Source organism: Nothobranchius furzeri, chromosome 4 (genome assembly GCF_043380555.1).
Source record: "Nothobranchius furzeri strain GRZ-AD chromosome 4, NfurGRZ-RIMD1, whole genome shotgun sequence".
NCBI classification, from domain to species: domain Eukaryota; kingdom Metazoa; phylum Chordata; class Actinopteri; order Cyprinodontiformes; family Nothobranchiidae; genus Nothobranchius; species Nothobranchius furzeri.
This window is the reverse complement of record NC_091744.1, coordinates 70,786,240-70,800,358: the sequence shown is the minus strand read 5'-3', so window position 1 is coordinate 70,800,358 and position 14,119 is coordinate 70,786,240. Positions and strand designations below refer to the sequence as shown.

The 14,119-nt window shown below is 40.3% G+C and overlaps 2 protein-coding genes across 5 annotated transcripts; one reads left to right on the top strand and one right to left on the bottom strand.

The window, feature by feature from the left end:
• The first annotated feature begins 37 nt into the window (after positions 1–37).
• On the top strand, positions 38–4,399 carry calub (calumenin b). 3 transcript variants are annotated; one of them, XM_015964616.3, is made up of 7 exons: positions 38–117; positions 1,027–1,265; positions 1,460–1,653; positions 2,452–2,618; positions 2,698–2,758; positions 2,849–3,048; positions 3,147–4,399. In XM_015964616.3, the coding sequence occupies exons 2-7, from the start codon at positions 1,030–1,032 to the stop codon at positions 3,249–3,251; spliced, it is 963 nt and encodes a 320-aa protein (XP_015820102.1). In that variant the 5' UTR covers positions 38–117; positions 1,027–1,029; the 3' UTR covers positions 3,252–4,399. The 3 variants fall into 3 exon arrangements, with proteins under 3 accessions (XP_015820102.1, XP_070406492.1, XP_070406491.1); XM_070550391.1 differs by having other exon boundaries at positions 111–188; XM_070550390.1 differs by lacking the exon at positions 38–117 and adding an exon at positions 143–209.
• A 254-nt stretch (positions 4,400–4,653) lies between these two features.
• Positions 4,654–13,630, bottom strand: LOC107388854 (cadherin-related family member 5). Of its 2 annotated transcripts, XM_015964615.3 has the most exons (17): positions 13,251–13,630; positions 11,643–11,754; positions 11,334–11,548; positions 10,343–10,399; positions 10,159–10,251; positions 9,985–10,071; positions 9,798–9,908; positions 9,534–9,704; positions 9,361–9,451; positions 9,180–9,286; positions 8,892–9,092; positions 8,664–8,795; positions 6,886–6,964; positions 6,594–6,784; positions 6,411–6,431; positions 5,390–6,311; positions 4,654–5,290 (listed from the first exon to the last, which is right to left on the bottom strand). In XM_015964615.3, exons 2-17 carry the CDS (start codon positions 11,716–11,718, stop codon positions 5,247–5,249), a joined length of 2,598 nt encoding a protein of 865 aa, XP_015820101.2. In that variant the 5' UTR covers positions 11,719–11,754; positions 13,251–13,630; the 3' UTR covers positions 4,654–5,246. The 2 variants fall into 2 exon arrangements, with proteins under 2 accessions (XP_015820101.2, XP_015820100.2); XM_015964614.3 differs by having other exon boundaries at positions 4,654–6,311.
• Positions 13,631–14,119: the final 489 nt, after the last annotated feature.

Genomic DNA, 14,119 nt, shown 5'->3' with positions numbered 1-14,119 from the left:
CTGCCTTTATCTGATGCTGATTGGTCCGCTGTTTATTTCGGTACAGGAAGTGTATGGGTGTGTTTCCGGGGGGGAGGGCCTCTAGCATCATCGAAAAAACTTCCCCCGAAGACACCGGTGAGTTTCGCAGGCAAATTGTGGCAATAAATACAAAAAGGGGTCAAAGAAGTGCTGTTCTGTGTCGGAAGGTTTGACAGATAACTCTGCTAGTGTGTATTTCTGTAATTTAAACGAGTAAAATTGCTTTATAGAGCATAAATTGAGCGGCCAGCAATGTTAGCCAGACTAGGTTCATATTGGAACTGTTGCTTTTTGGAAATAGCTTTAGTAAACTGAATTAGCTCCCGGCAACTAAAACAAAAAGTTTAAAATACTAGTATCCGTGATTTTACGTTGCAATGCGATATAACTGAGCATGTTAGGACAAGGAGTGCTAAGTAAATGGCAAGATTTTTTTACGAGTAGTTGTGTTTAATAGTGTAAAATCGTGATTCTAACGTTTTATTTAAGGGTTTCATTGCATTTATTACACAAGCTATGGAGAATTAAAAATTTTCCATTTTAGTATCAAACACAAATCGAGTTGTAGGTTGCAAGGTGCTAATTAAATGGCCTTACATTTAATTACATGTCTTATATTGTGTTTTAATGCATCATAATGATCATTTTATTGCATTAATATGATCTTTGTTCAGCTTTGCAATAGTAATAACACTTGGATTGCATCTGTTTTAGAAATTACTCATGCCAAGTGAGTCATCTATCATTTAACTTGCTTGTGGTGTGTTGAGTTAAAAGCTGTCATCAGTTCAGACTGTTATTGTGAGAAATTGCACAAATAACATAGATAAGCATGGTAGCATGGCAACATATATTTAGATAATTTACAAAGTGCTTCAAAAGAAAGGACAGGGTCATGTTGGATATTACATATTAGTTTTTGTACAAATATCAAATAATTCCACGAACTTGATAGATTTGATCATTTAAGTATTAATTTTCTTTAATTTCCATATTTTATTAAAGTGTATGCACAGTCACAGAATGGAGCTGCGGCCGCTTGTTATGTGCTTTGCTCTGTGCGTGGTGTACGCCACCAGTAAACCCACAGAGAAGAAGGACCGGGTACACCACGATGAGCCTCTTAGCAACCTCGAACACGATGATGCAGAGAACTTTGACTATGACCATGAAGCCTTCCTGGGGCAGGAAGAGGCCAAGACCTTTGACCAGCTCACACCAGAGGAGAGCAAGGAGAGGCTGGGGTAAGAATATTTCCTCCTCATCCCAAAAATATGTTTTAGTTGCTCAAAGATTAATATAAAAGCTGTCAAATCGGTTATTTATTTTGCAGCCAAGAAAGGCAGTTTTATTTGAGGAATCTCCTTTACTCATTTTTCAGGTATTTTTATTTGTTGCAGTTTGTCAGAAGAGATAACCAAACTGTGCTTTTCTGCAGGATGTTGGTTGAACGCATAGATGAAGACAAAGATGGCTATGTGACTGCTGAGGAGATGAAGAAATGGATCAAGCACTCACAGAAGAGGTGGATCTATGATGATGTGGACCGCCAGTGGAAGAGTCATGACCTAAATGGGGACGGAGTGGTGTCTTGGGAAGAGTACAAGAATGCTACCTATGGATATGTTCTAGGTAAGACTCCAGACCGTTGACGTACCTTTTTATGGAACCAGCTTCCTCTTTTTATTAAACTAGCTTCCTCAGTTGATCGTTTTAAGATTCTTTTAAAGTCTCATTTTATATTCTCAAGCTTTTACTTCTAAGTGATTTTGCATTTTTACTGTTTTTATGTTTTGTACTATTCAGGGTATCCGCGGGTCCTTAAAAAGTCTTAAAAAGTCTTAAATTTGCTTTTTCAAATTTAAGGCCTTAAAAATCCTTAAAAATGACAAATAATCCTTAAATAGTTTCCAAAGGTCTTAAATTACCAAAGACCCAATAAACAAGATTCTTTTATTTCTATAAAATTTTCGTGAATTTCTAGTTAGTGTTCAGCAAGTTTTGTGTACGATGTTGGCGTAAGCGGAACCGTACACATTCAGTTGGTTGTGAAAGGGGGCTATTTTTAGATGAGCACGCTAGTGGGAGTTTGCGCCATGGGGAAGTGCAACATTAATGGTAACTGGATGGCTAATCCCACGTTCGTGACGTGGTTAGCACCGGTTCCAGGCAATAGCTGGAAATCATAGCTTAAATTTAATTTAAAAAACTAGCTTAAATTTGGTCCAAGTGGCCTTAGAAAAGGTCTTAAAAAGTCTTAAATTTGGCTCCCTTAAACCTGCAGATACCCTGACTATTACATTGTGTTGTTATTTGTGCAGTGCTTTGGTCAATGAGAATTGTGTAAATGCACTATAGAAATACACTCCAAAAGATGAAATGTCAAAACCTTTTTGTATTTTGAAAAATTCATGACTTTTTGCCCAACAGATGACTCGGATCCTGATGACGGCTTCAGCTACAAGCAGATGATGGCTCGTGATGAAAGGAGATTCAAAATGGCGGACCAAGACAACGATATGAAAGCCAACAAAGAGGAGTTCACGGCTTTCCTTCACCCTGAGGAGTATGACCACATGAAAGACATTGTAGTATTGGTGAGTGACGCAGATTCAAACAGGCAAAAATGTATTTTCTACACATCTTTTTAAATTCTTTTCATCTTTGTTGCCATAGGAAACAATGGAAGATATTGACAAGAATGGAGATGGTTTGATTGACCTGGATGAATACATTGGTCAGTTCTTACAGCACCATCCACTTGCACAAAAAGATGGGGTTATTACAAAGATCAAAGAAAATGAGTTGTTGTATTTCTGTTTTCTAGGTGATATGTACAACCAGGATGGAGATGCCTCAGAGCCTGAATGGGTGAAGACGGAAAGAGAGCAGTTCACTGAATTCAGAGATAAAAACAAAGATGGGAAGATGGATAAGGAGGAGACCAGAGACTGGATCCTGCCTACTGACTACGACCACGCCGATGCTGAGGCCAAGCATCTCGTCTACGAGTCCGACACAGACAAAGTGCGTATAGTCAAACTTCTATATAATATATGTGTTTTAATCCTTGCCTTACAGAGGAGTAAAACTACTGAGCATAATTGTTACCTTGTCTTCTTCAGGATGGCCGTCTTACAAGAGAAGAAATTGTGGATAAGTACGACCTGTTTGTTGGTAGCCAGGCGACCGACTTCGGGGAGGCTCTGACTCGACATGACGAGTTCTAACGCCGACCCGCCTCCACAGACTATGTGCTCATCCCGTCTTCCACCCGATGACTCCTTCCACAGGGCACCGAAACTTTTTTAAACAGGATGAGCTCACCTAATTTAGCGCCATGAACAATAATTTATTTAATTTCTGGAATGTGTCCCATCATGCACACACCAACTTTGTAAGTATGTGCTTGTTTAGTTGCACTGCTGACTGGGCTGAATCACCAGCCTCCACTTTGTTTTCACTTGACTTTTATCTTGGCCAAAAGTTGGCAAAAAGAATGAACACATTTTAGTACATCCTTTGTTTACTGCATTAAAGGTTGCTTTTACAGTCCACAGAAGACTTAAACACACCATTTCACTTTGCAGAGACCGTGTAATTAGTCCCGAACTGAAAGTTTTTAGTTCAGTTGTCCTTTATGTTTCAAGTTCTGATTGATACATTTGCAGTGCTGGGTTTGGGTGTCTTTGAACTCGGAGCAGATGGTATAGTACAGTAAATACCAGCTAGTTTGGTGCAATAGCACATCTTAAGTGATAATGATCTGTATTTAACAAAAACTCCATGTCCCTGGAACAGTTGGTTTTGTTTAACGATAGATGAAGTATTCTGACTGAATTCAGGTCGGTTCTAGATCACTTTCCCCAAACCGCAACAATTACCTCCGACTGATCCGATCTTAGACTTAGCTAGGGACTGGTGGCTTTGTCCTCAAAGCTGCTTTTCCTTCTATTTCACTTTTTGTTTATCACCTCGGAGATGTTTATCTGTGTCACGTGTGTTTAAATGACAGATTTATGTTTTGAGTTATTATATTTTTATTAAGCTGAACTACTATCTCACCTGTATGCCAAGCAAGTATCAACAGTTTGGGGGGGGGGGGGGGGATATACCCCCTCCCTTTGACCCTTTGTAAAATGTTCTTTTCCACATGTTTGTTGATTGTTTCATCACTTCCATCATGTATAACCACTGTTAATGGTTTTTATGGTTGTTACGTCTATGATAGTTTTTTACAGGCTCGCTGCAGCTACATGCCTTTCACTGGTGACTTTACTGTACATAAGTCGTTGGTCTGCAAATTGAGCACTCTTGATGACCAGGTCCAGTTTTTGTGATTGAGAACAAAATCTCAATAAAAAAGTTTTAAACATTATATTTTGTGCTTTATTATCTAGACCTGACCAATTACAAATACCATCAATTCCAGTTTTTCTTTTTGTTCAACATCTGTTTATTAATAATGTAGCACTGTAATAATTAAGATCCATAATATGTCAATTTAATCTGGAATAAGCTTTAAATTTCGTTTTTAATTTTTGAGATCATCTCAAGATCCCTCTTATCCGCAACCAGAAGTGGAGTCCTGGCCTGCACTTATCTAGGAGTGGTATTTAAAACAACAAACAAACGGCTCACTGTTCGATCCATCCTCATCTTTACTTCAGTTCAACAGAAACAAACAAAAAAAACAATTGAGGCAGAATTTATACTAGAGATGACTAAGTAAAAATAAACGGTGTAAAATAAAAACTGGCTAATTGTTTCCATTTGAGTTTAAATACCGAGTTCTCCCAGATTTATGGGATGTCACAAGATGGAAACACAATATGAGGTCAGTCAGAAATGCAGCCTGCATGGTAGCGGCTCAGCTGTATCCCTGGTTAATACATGCTGGTTGGCTTTGCTGCGTAATCTGTCAGTTTTTATATGGTTATATTTTAAAAAGAACGCTTCAACTGCATTTAGTTTTCATAATAGTACATTTTACTTTTCTAGATAGATATGTGGAATAAATCGTACATATTTCCATGCTGAATATGACTTAATGATTGTTAATTCAATTCAAAAATACTTTATTAATCCCAGAGGGAAATTCAATATCAATATGTTTGCTAATATGTTCGGTGTGTGCGTAAAGCCTTTTTTCACTTCTCAGCAGAGCCAGAACAGTGTTTCATTCCGTTCTTGATGGCGTGTCTGACTTCTTGTCCACCTTCAGCTCACAAGCTCCATCGTCTGTCCTTCACCCGCTCACTTTCAGTGCCTGTGATTTTATAGTGACATCACTTACTGAACGTAATCAAAATTGGATTACATCGAGCCATCACTCTCAGCAGCTCTTCTTCATCTGACTCTAACTCACCATCACTGTCTTGGTCTGCATCCTCACCTCCAAGGATACCAGGATCATCCTTATTTCCCACTCCACATTTATTCCCCGAGTCGGTCGAGGACTTTCTGTCTGGAGATGGATTTCTATTATCTCCTGTTCCACTCTCAGACTCTGACAGGTCTGAATGGTCCAAAGATGTTGAGGGTTGGTCTGCCTCTGTGTTCAGAGTCTCTGGTCTTCGTTCTGGTGTTCCTGGGGGGGTCTCAATGGGAGAGGTATCTATGTGTACCAGAGTTGCTTTTAAAAGACCGTGCTCTGGGGTGGGAGGAGGTGTGCCTGTCTCTCTGGGGAAAGGAGAGGACAGTGACGGTGAATGTGGGGGTGTTTTCACATGAGATATTCGGACTGGTTCATCTGTCTCAATTGCAGCCGTTTGAATATGGCTGCACGCAGTGGTGGATGTAGAAGAGGGACTGTGGACTAGGTCAATAATGTCATCAAGGATGGTTGTTTGCAAATCTGGGTCATGTGAAGGTGAAGGTTCAGGGTCATCCCCGGTGAAAGGACCAAAACTACATTCAGGTTCTGCCTCACAAGGCTCTGGGGATCTATCACATGGTGAACTGGGATTTTCTCTGAGTGGTTCATCTTGGACTAGAGATGTTGGACTCTGTTCTTCCACGGTTGGGGTAGAGATAGGTGACGTAGACACAGTTTTGGTTGGTGTAGATGTGTTATTGTTGAGAATCACAGGGCTGTATGCATGCTGACTGAGAATCAGGGTGGTTTCAGAAGCATCAGCTGATGGAGTGGGTTCTTGGCTGATGGGAAGGTCTTGGATAGTGCGAATTTCCAAATTGTCAGGGAAGCTGAAAGAAGGGTTGCAATTTCCGTATTCTTCCATTATGTCGGGTACCTCCTCCATATTTGGCATGGCACTACGGTGACTCGCCTGAGGAGGAAGAGCACGAACAGAATCATTGTTAATTAACATTGTGTCATTGGTTTATGTTGTTTAAGTAAGAAAGGATCAATTGCCTTGACAGCTTACCAGTTGGAACCATCTTAAACTCTGTAGAAAAATATAAAACAGTGAGAACTTGTTGACAAGTTAATTCAAATTTAGCTTGGATGTTATTTACGACATTGACTAATAAGAAAAGAATAGAAAGTAGCACTTGTATAAGATTTATCAGTTGTTTTTCCTTTTACTTTTAGCCATAAATGACCTCACCACATTAGGGTGTTTCCCCTGGGCCACACATCCTCTCTCCAGCGGGTCCCTTCTTCCTTTGTGTTTCTTCCTAAGCCACATGAACACGAACAGCATACCCCCAAGCAGGGCCATGAACACCATGCTCAGAAAGAGAGCTTTACCCACAGTGCAACCTGTCAGGCGTTCTTCTCCCAGGGGACTGAGGGGGACTGCATTGCACACAGAGAAATATGGGGTTTAGGGTCAATGAGCATGCACATTGGACATCTGTAGATATTGCTGAATGTGTGTAAAGGTATGGGTGCCTTACTCATCTGTCCTTCAGGTAACACTTCCACCAATACAGTAGCAAAAGCAGCATCACCTGACTCCTGATCTATTGCAGTCACCTGGGAAGTGTTTAAATTCGGATAAATGAATGAGCATAATACAGGTCCTTCTCAAAAATTTGCATATTGTGATAAAGTTCATTATTGTCTGTAATGTACTGATAAACATTAGAGTTTCATATATATTAGATTCATTACACACAACTGAAGTAGTTCAAGCCTTTTATTGTTTCTAATATTGATGACTTTGGCATACAACTCATGAAAACCCAAAATTCCTATCTCAAAAAATGTGCATATCATGAAAAGGTTCTCTAAACGAGCTTTTAACCTAATCATCTTAATCAACTAATTAACTCTAAAACACCTGCAAAAGATTCCGGAGGCTTTTAAAAACTCTCAGCCTGGTTCATTACTCAAAACCGCAATCATGGGTAAGACTGCTGACCTGACTGCTGTCCAGAAGGCCATCATTGACACCCTCAAGCAAGAGGGTAAGACTCAGAAAGAAATTTCTGAATGAATAGGCTGTTCCCAGAGTGCTGTATCAAGGTACCTCAGTGGGAAGTCTGTGGGAAGGAAAAAGTGTGGCAGAAAACGCTGCACAACGAGAAGAGGTGACCGGACCTTGAGGAAGATTGTGGAGAAGGACGATTCCAGACCTTGGGGGACCTGCGGAAGCAGTGGACTGAGTCTGGAGTAGAAACATCCAGAGCCACCGTGTACAGGCGTGTGCAGGAAATGGGCTACAGGTGACGTATTCCCCAGGTCAAGCCACTTTTGAACCAGAAACTGCGGCAGAAGTGCCTAACCTGGGCTACAGAGAAGCAGCACGGGGCTGTTGCTCAGTGGTCCAAAGTACTTTTTTTGGATGAAAGCAAATTTTGCATGTCATTCAGAAATAGAGTCTGGAGGAAGACCGGGCTGAGGGAAATGCCAAAATGCCTGAAGTCCAGTGTCAAGTACCCACAGTCAGGGTGCCATGTCAGCTGCTGGTGTTGGTCAGCTGTGTTTTATCAAGGGCAGGGTCAATGCAGCTAGCTATCAGGAGATTTTGGAGCACTTCATGCTTCCATCTGCTGAAAAGCTTTATGGAGATGAAGATTTCATTTTTCAGCACAACCTGGCACCTGCTCACAGTGCCAAAACCACTGGTAAATGGTTACTGACCATGGTGTTACTGTGCTTAGTTGGCCTGCCAACTCTCCTGACCTGAACCCCGTAGAGAATCTGTGGGATATTGTGAAAAGAAAGTTGAGAGACACAAGAGCCAACACTGTGGATGAGCTTAAGGCCACTATCGAAGCATCCTGGGCCTCCAGAACACCTCAGCAGTGCAACAGGCTGATTGCCTCCATGACACGACGCATTGAGGCAGTCGTTTCTGCAAAAGGATCCCCGACCAAGTATTGAAATCATAATTGAACAGAATTATTTGAAGGCTGACTTTCTTTGTATTAAAAACACTTTTCTTTTATTGGCCGGATGAAATATGCTAATTTTTTTAGATAGGAATTTGGGGTTTTCAAAACCAATTATATAAATCAAGGCCTAGCATTCTGTGAAGGAATGCATATCACCTGTTGCTTTTAATAGCACTATTTTAAACTAAAATCATCTTATATTGAGAATTGATGAAGTTAAAGGTGTTGGGCTAAAATCATTCTGTCTAACCTTAACTCTAACCCTCTGGTTCAAACTCCTGATTGTCATCCAGCTTATGTTAAGATTTCTGTTATTCAATTTTTTAAAGGCTTACCTCCAGAATGTGCTTCTGTTTTGGTTTGAGATGATTGGTCTTGGCAAGTAAGAGCCCTCCCTTTGTGACCTGATAGATGTCAGTGTAATTAGACGTATCACTGAAGGTAAAGTAGATCATTGGGTTGAAACCCTGTGAAGTTTTTGGGATAGAAAAGAAGCTGATTGGTTGTAGAAACAAGTCCAGTATAAATGTATGTTTGATGTGTGTGGATTTCAAGGGCCTTACCTGGTTAAAGTCTTGGTCTTGTACATTTAACACCAGAGCTTTGTTGCCGTACGTGTTGACCAGGGAAGCTTGACCCTTTCCCACAGTTACGAAGCCATGATATTCAGCCAAGCTGAATTTTGGGTGAAACTGGTTCACTGCCAGAACTCGGACCAGCACTGTAGTAACAGAGAACTTCCTGGGGTCGTCGTCCTGGTAGGCCTGGATGCAACGAGGAGAACTAGATAGTTGGTTTATGCGTTCAGGGAAAAACTCTTGCTATTACAGGTATATCACTAAAAGTCTTACCATAATCCGTAGATGCAGCTCTGGAGTGATGAGTCTGTTTCTCACACCTTTAATCTGTCTCACCTCACCTGTCTTTGAGTCCATACTGAAATGTCCATCATTATCTCCTAACATGAACACAAACATGAGTATACATGTAACAGCATACTGTGGATAAAACCTTGTATTTGGTGTGTTTTACCTGAGAGAATAGCATAGCTGATGGAAGAGTTGAGCCCTCCATCGCCGTCCACAGCACGAACAGGACCAGGAAAAAAGTCCAACGCAACATTCTACAACATGACAGCCATTTATTAACCACTGAATCAGATCAAACTGATTAGACTTATCATGTTTGCGGAGAGGTGAGCAAACCTCTTCCCCTTCTGTGATGTTGACTAAGTACACAGGGCTGGTGCATATTTGACTCTTCTCGTCTAAGTAAAACAAAATACAGGGCAGGAACTGTGGGTACTGGTCGTCTCCATCTAGGACTGAGATGGTGATGTTGATGCTGGTGTTATAATGCTCAGCGGTGTTCATCTCCTGACATACAAATGACAGAAATGTGTTGTCAGCATGGCTAACCCTAACCCCCTAAACAGGAACTGATAAACAGAAAAATGGCTATACACGCACCGTAGCATAAATGTGGATGCTAAGTAGCGTTTTTGTTTCGTAGTCCAGAGGCCTGGAGAGAATCACCTCTCCGCTGTTCGGCAGATCAATTCGGAAGTACTCTGCATCAGGCTGCAAAACAAACAAACAAACAACATTTGAAGTAATGTTTTATTCCTTAATTAAACAGGTAAAATGTAGAACTCACTGATGTCTGGTCGATTGAATAAATGAGCTTGTCATTATCTGCATCTATTGCTTGGATGGTAAAAACCACGGTGTTCACTGGAGTCAGCTGAATAGGAAAAGACAAGTAAGAGAACAAAGTGAGATTAAGTGTGCATGAGTTGATTTATGCATGCGAAATATAAAAATATCACACCTCACTTATACTGAGAGTCCGAGCTGCATTTTCTGGAAACATTGGGGAGTTATCGTTCTCATTGAGAATCTCCACCAAGATCCTGTAAACGATCTGCAACAAAATCAACAAAAATGTTCAAACAGGTTTTGGCAGTTTGGACAAACATAATGACAAGCTGTGTGTAAGATGATTCAAGATGCACCTGGACTACATCCTCCTCTTGACACGATAACTCGGCCATTAAGATTGGTCCAAGAGTCTGAGAGAGGAAAAAATAAAGCATCTCTGTCAGCAAAAAGAGCTGGGTTTCTGTTTAAAACAGTTTAGGTGATTAAGAAGTAAAAGTACGATGTATATTTAAGTATTTTTTAAATGAAAATGGAGTGTAAATGTCACTTTTTTGATGATAAAGATTTAAGATCCTTTTGTTGAATCATCCACTTCCTGTTTTAAATTATAGTTTTAAAATAGTTTTAATGTTCCCGATATTGTTAACTATTAAGTGTCTTTAAGGTCAGGACAAAGGGCAGGGGGTGTCTGCTTAGTATTGCATTACTTAATATTAACATTAATATTAAGCAGTTGTTAATTCTTTATTCAATATTTTATTCATGCTTAATAATGCAATAAGTAACATTAATAAAGTAAAGTGTTACCAATAATTGTAATGTGTTTTAGTGCTAAACCAACTGCACATAACCACAATATAGTTCCAATTAATGTTTTACCCATCTTTAATTTCTGTGTCTCTGGAAGAGTTTATGAGGAGACAGTGATAAAAATGTAACTTTTTCAAGTCCTGAGCTAAATATTTTTTGTCTGTAATTATATTTATTTATGTATTTTCAAGACAGAATAAGAAGTAACCAAAGTGAAGGCCAGAGAGAGAAACCGCTAATCTAATTGACCTTTTGCTGTAATTCTGCTGCGAGGCTGTTGGCTGCCAAGTGCATGACAGTAAGATAGATTATGCTGGGTCTGAGGATGAAGCTGTAGGGTTCAGTCTCTGTTTGTTTGTTCCGCATCTAGATATAACTTCCTTATTATGGCCTCCAACTGTTACAAATTGACTTAGTGATATTGCAGGGATAAAATCCACTACCCTTGTATTATATTTCTCATTTTCTCATCATCAGACAGCTCTAAAATTCCATGACCAGGAGTTAAAGAGGGCATGTCCTCAGTCGTTATACCTCTCGGTCAAGGATATTCTCAGCGGACGTGTTTAGCCGGATGTTTCTTCCGTCCAAGTAGAACCAAACAGCGTCCTTCCCAAACAGATTCCAGTGAACACTGTTCTCTGTGGTGTCATCTAAAAGCTTGATGACAACTTCCCCCTTGGGGCTGTTTTCTTTCACCGTTGCAAATACATCCTGACCATCCAAACACCCAGACCAGCCAGACTCAGCTGCCCAGACACAAAACACATACAAACACAGACTGCATGAAGCTTTGATTCTTGTGGTTAACATGTATGGAAACATTCCGTGAAGTGGTTGTACCTGCAGCTGTGTGCAGACTCCAGATTACCAGAAGAAGGGAGAATAGAGCCCAAAAGTTGGATTCGGAGTGGGCCATTCCTTGGCTGGATTCAGCCTCAGGTACCACTTCTCCCTGATGGAGACAAGGCCACATGAAAGGGGTCAGTTGAAATTTTCTGATTTCCTAATGTACAAAAACACAGTCTTTGGTTTCTTGAAATATTATATAAAGCAATAACTGATTAAAGCAGACTTTATTACACCACAGAGTTCTGCATTTTTTGAAAGCACTGAGGTTTATAAGATTTAGAATCACGTACAGGTCTACACTATCCTACACTGATGTCACTTCATCTTCTGCCCCCCCTACCACGGGGTGTTCCACAGGGCTCTATTCTTGGGCCACTGCTGTTCTCGCTGTATATGTTGCCACTGGGAAACATCATCTGTCAACATAACATCTCCTTCCATCTATACGTGGATGATCGTCAGATCTATATCCAAATGTCTAAGTCAGACATCCTCAGTTCAACCTCATTTGAATTGTCTTGTGGACATTAAGCAACGTATGGCTCAGAAATTTCTAAAGCTTAATGACGATAAGACTGAGTCATGTGGTTTAGTGCAAACTACTTTGTGAGCCCCCCCGGTCTTGACAGTTCACCCCTTGCAGCCTTAGAAAAGGCTATCATAATAAACCTGGGAGTTAAAATTGACAGCTGACCACAGCCTAAATTGGACCGCCAGGTAAACTCAAGGGGTGAAATGTTTCTTCAAGTTAAGGCGTCTAGCCAAAGTAAAATTTATCCTCTCTAGAAGAAACATGCAGATCGTAGTCCATAACTTTGTAACATAAAGACTGGACTACTATAACGGGTTGCTTTGTGGGATTTCACAGGCCGCCCTGGAACGCTTGCAACTGGTTCAAAATGTTGCAGCGCGTAAATCGGACCACATTGCACCAGTCCTGACATTTCTGCACTGGCTGTCAATCTCGTTCAGCATCAAAATTAGGTTGTGGAATGCTCTGCCTTTCCAGGGTAGGCAAGCCACGTTGCTTCCCCTCTTTAAATCTCACCTGAAATCCCATTTTTATCACTTAGGCTAGGCAATGCAGCTTTATCAATATAGAACATTTCACACACAGAGGCAACTCAATTTGCTTTCCATTAGCAATAGCATGAACATTAAAATTAACGTGACAGCACAATAAAAATACTCACAAATTAAAATACTCACAAATTAAAATCAAAAATAATAAAAGGGGGGCAGTTACAGTGCAGAAGGTGCAGCAAAAGAAACAGTCATTCAAAGGCTGATGAATATTTGAGCTAAAAGCAAAATGTGAACCAAACGTTTGCTGAGCTGTGACTTCTGTTATATAGTAATTTTGTGTCTACATCTAACTGTATTAGTGTTTTAGACTCTTTTTTTTATAATGTGTGTTCTTTTATGCTGTTGTTAAAATGTATGTGCAGCACTTTGTGTGCCATTGATGTTGCATTTTAAAGCGCTTTTACAAATAAAGCTGGTACGATATGGTATATAGTGCCAAAGTAGATGCTTGCATACGACTAACATAGCCGATCACTGCCGTCTAGGCTGTTTACAACTCTTGATCTGACTGACCTGTTCTGGTCAAATCCCCCGCAGCCCGTCTGTCCGCCGCCATATTCCTCTGACCTCGGATGGATACAACATCTTCGATCACCAAGATGCAGAAAAACTGATAAATATCACAAAGAAAGATTGACAGACGCTTTCAGGAATAAACAAGGTGGCAACAAAAGATAACCTCACATGCCTAAACACACACACACAAACAAAGAACCCCCACCCCTCTCTCTTTCACACACACACACATTAGAAAGCATTCAACAGCTTATGCTGTGTGTCTTGGGATAAACGTCAGCTCAGAGGCTTAAACCCGAAGGTGGGACTTACCTGCTCGGAACTCCAATCAGATTAGAGATGACAAAAATGCTATGGCGCTCAAAGAAAGGGTCATAGGTCACCTCATTGTCTGTCATTATAACTTGTCAGTTCAAACATTATTTCGATAAGCATCACCTGATGTATGGAAGAGAATGACTCTTTACTTTGGCCACACAGCCTGTACCAGTTGGATTTCTTCAATTAGTCATGTGACAAGTTAATGGAGACTGACAAGGGATTAGCTATCAAATGTTGGCTGTTCAACTCGAGAAGATTAACCCACAACCTGTAACACACATGTCGCAGCATGCAAAAGGGTATTTGTACACACACAAAAGCACAAAGTAAAATGTTTGTTGTCCACTGCTTTTGTTAGTGTTTTGGTGAACATCAAGATGTCTGGTATTTAAAGTTTGCAACAAGAAAGAGCTGATGCCTAGCACAACATAAAACTTTTTAGATGTTAATTACATTACTAATTTTTAATAAATTGGCAATATGAGTGAAAATAGACAGATTTCTGTTTTCTGTTACTGAGCATGACCACTGGATGTCAGCAGAGA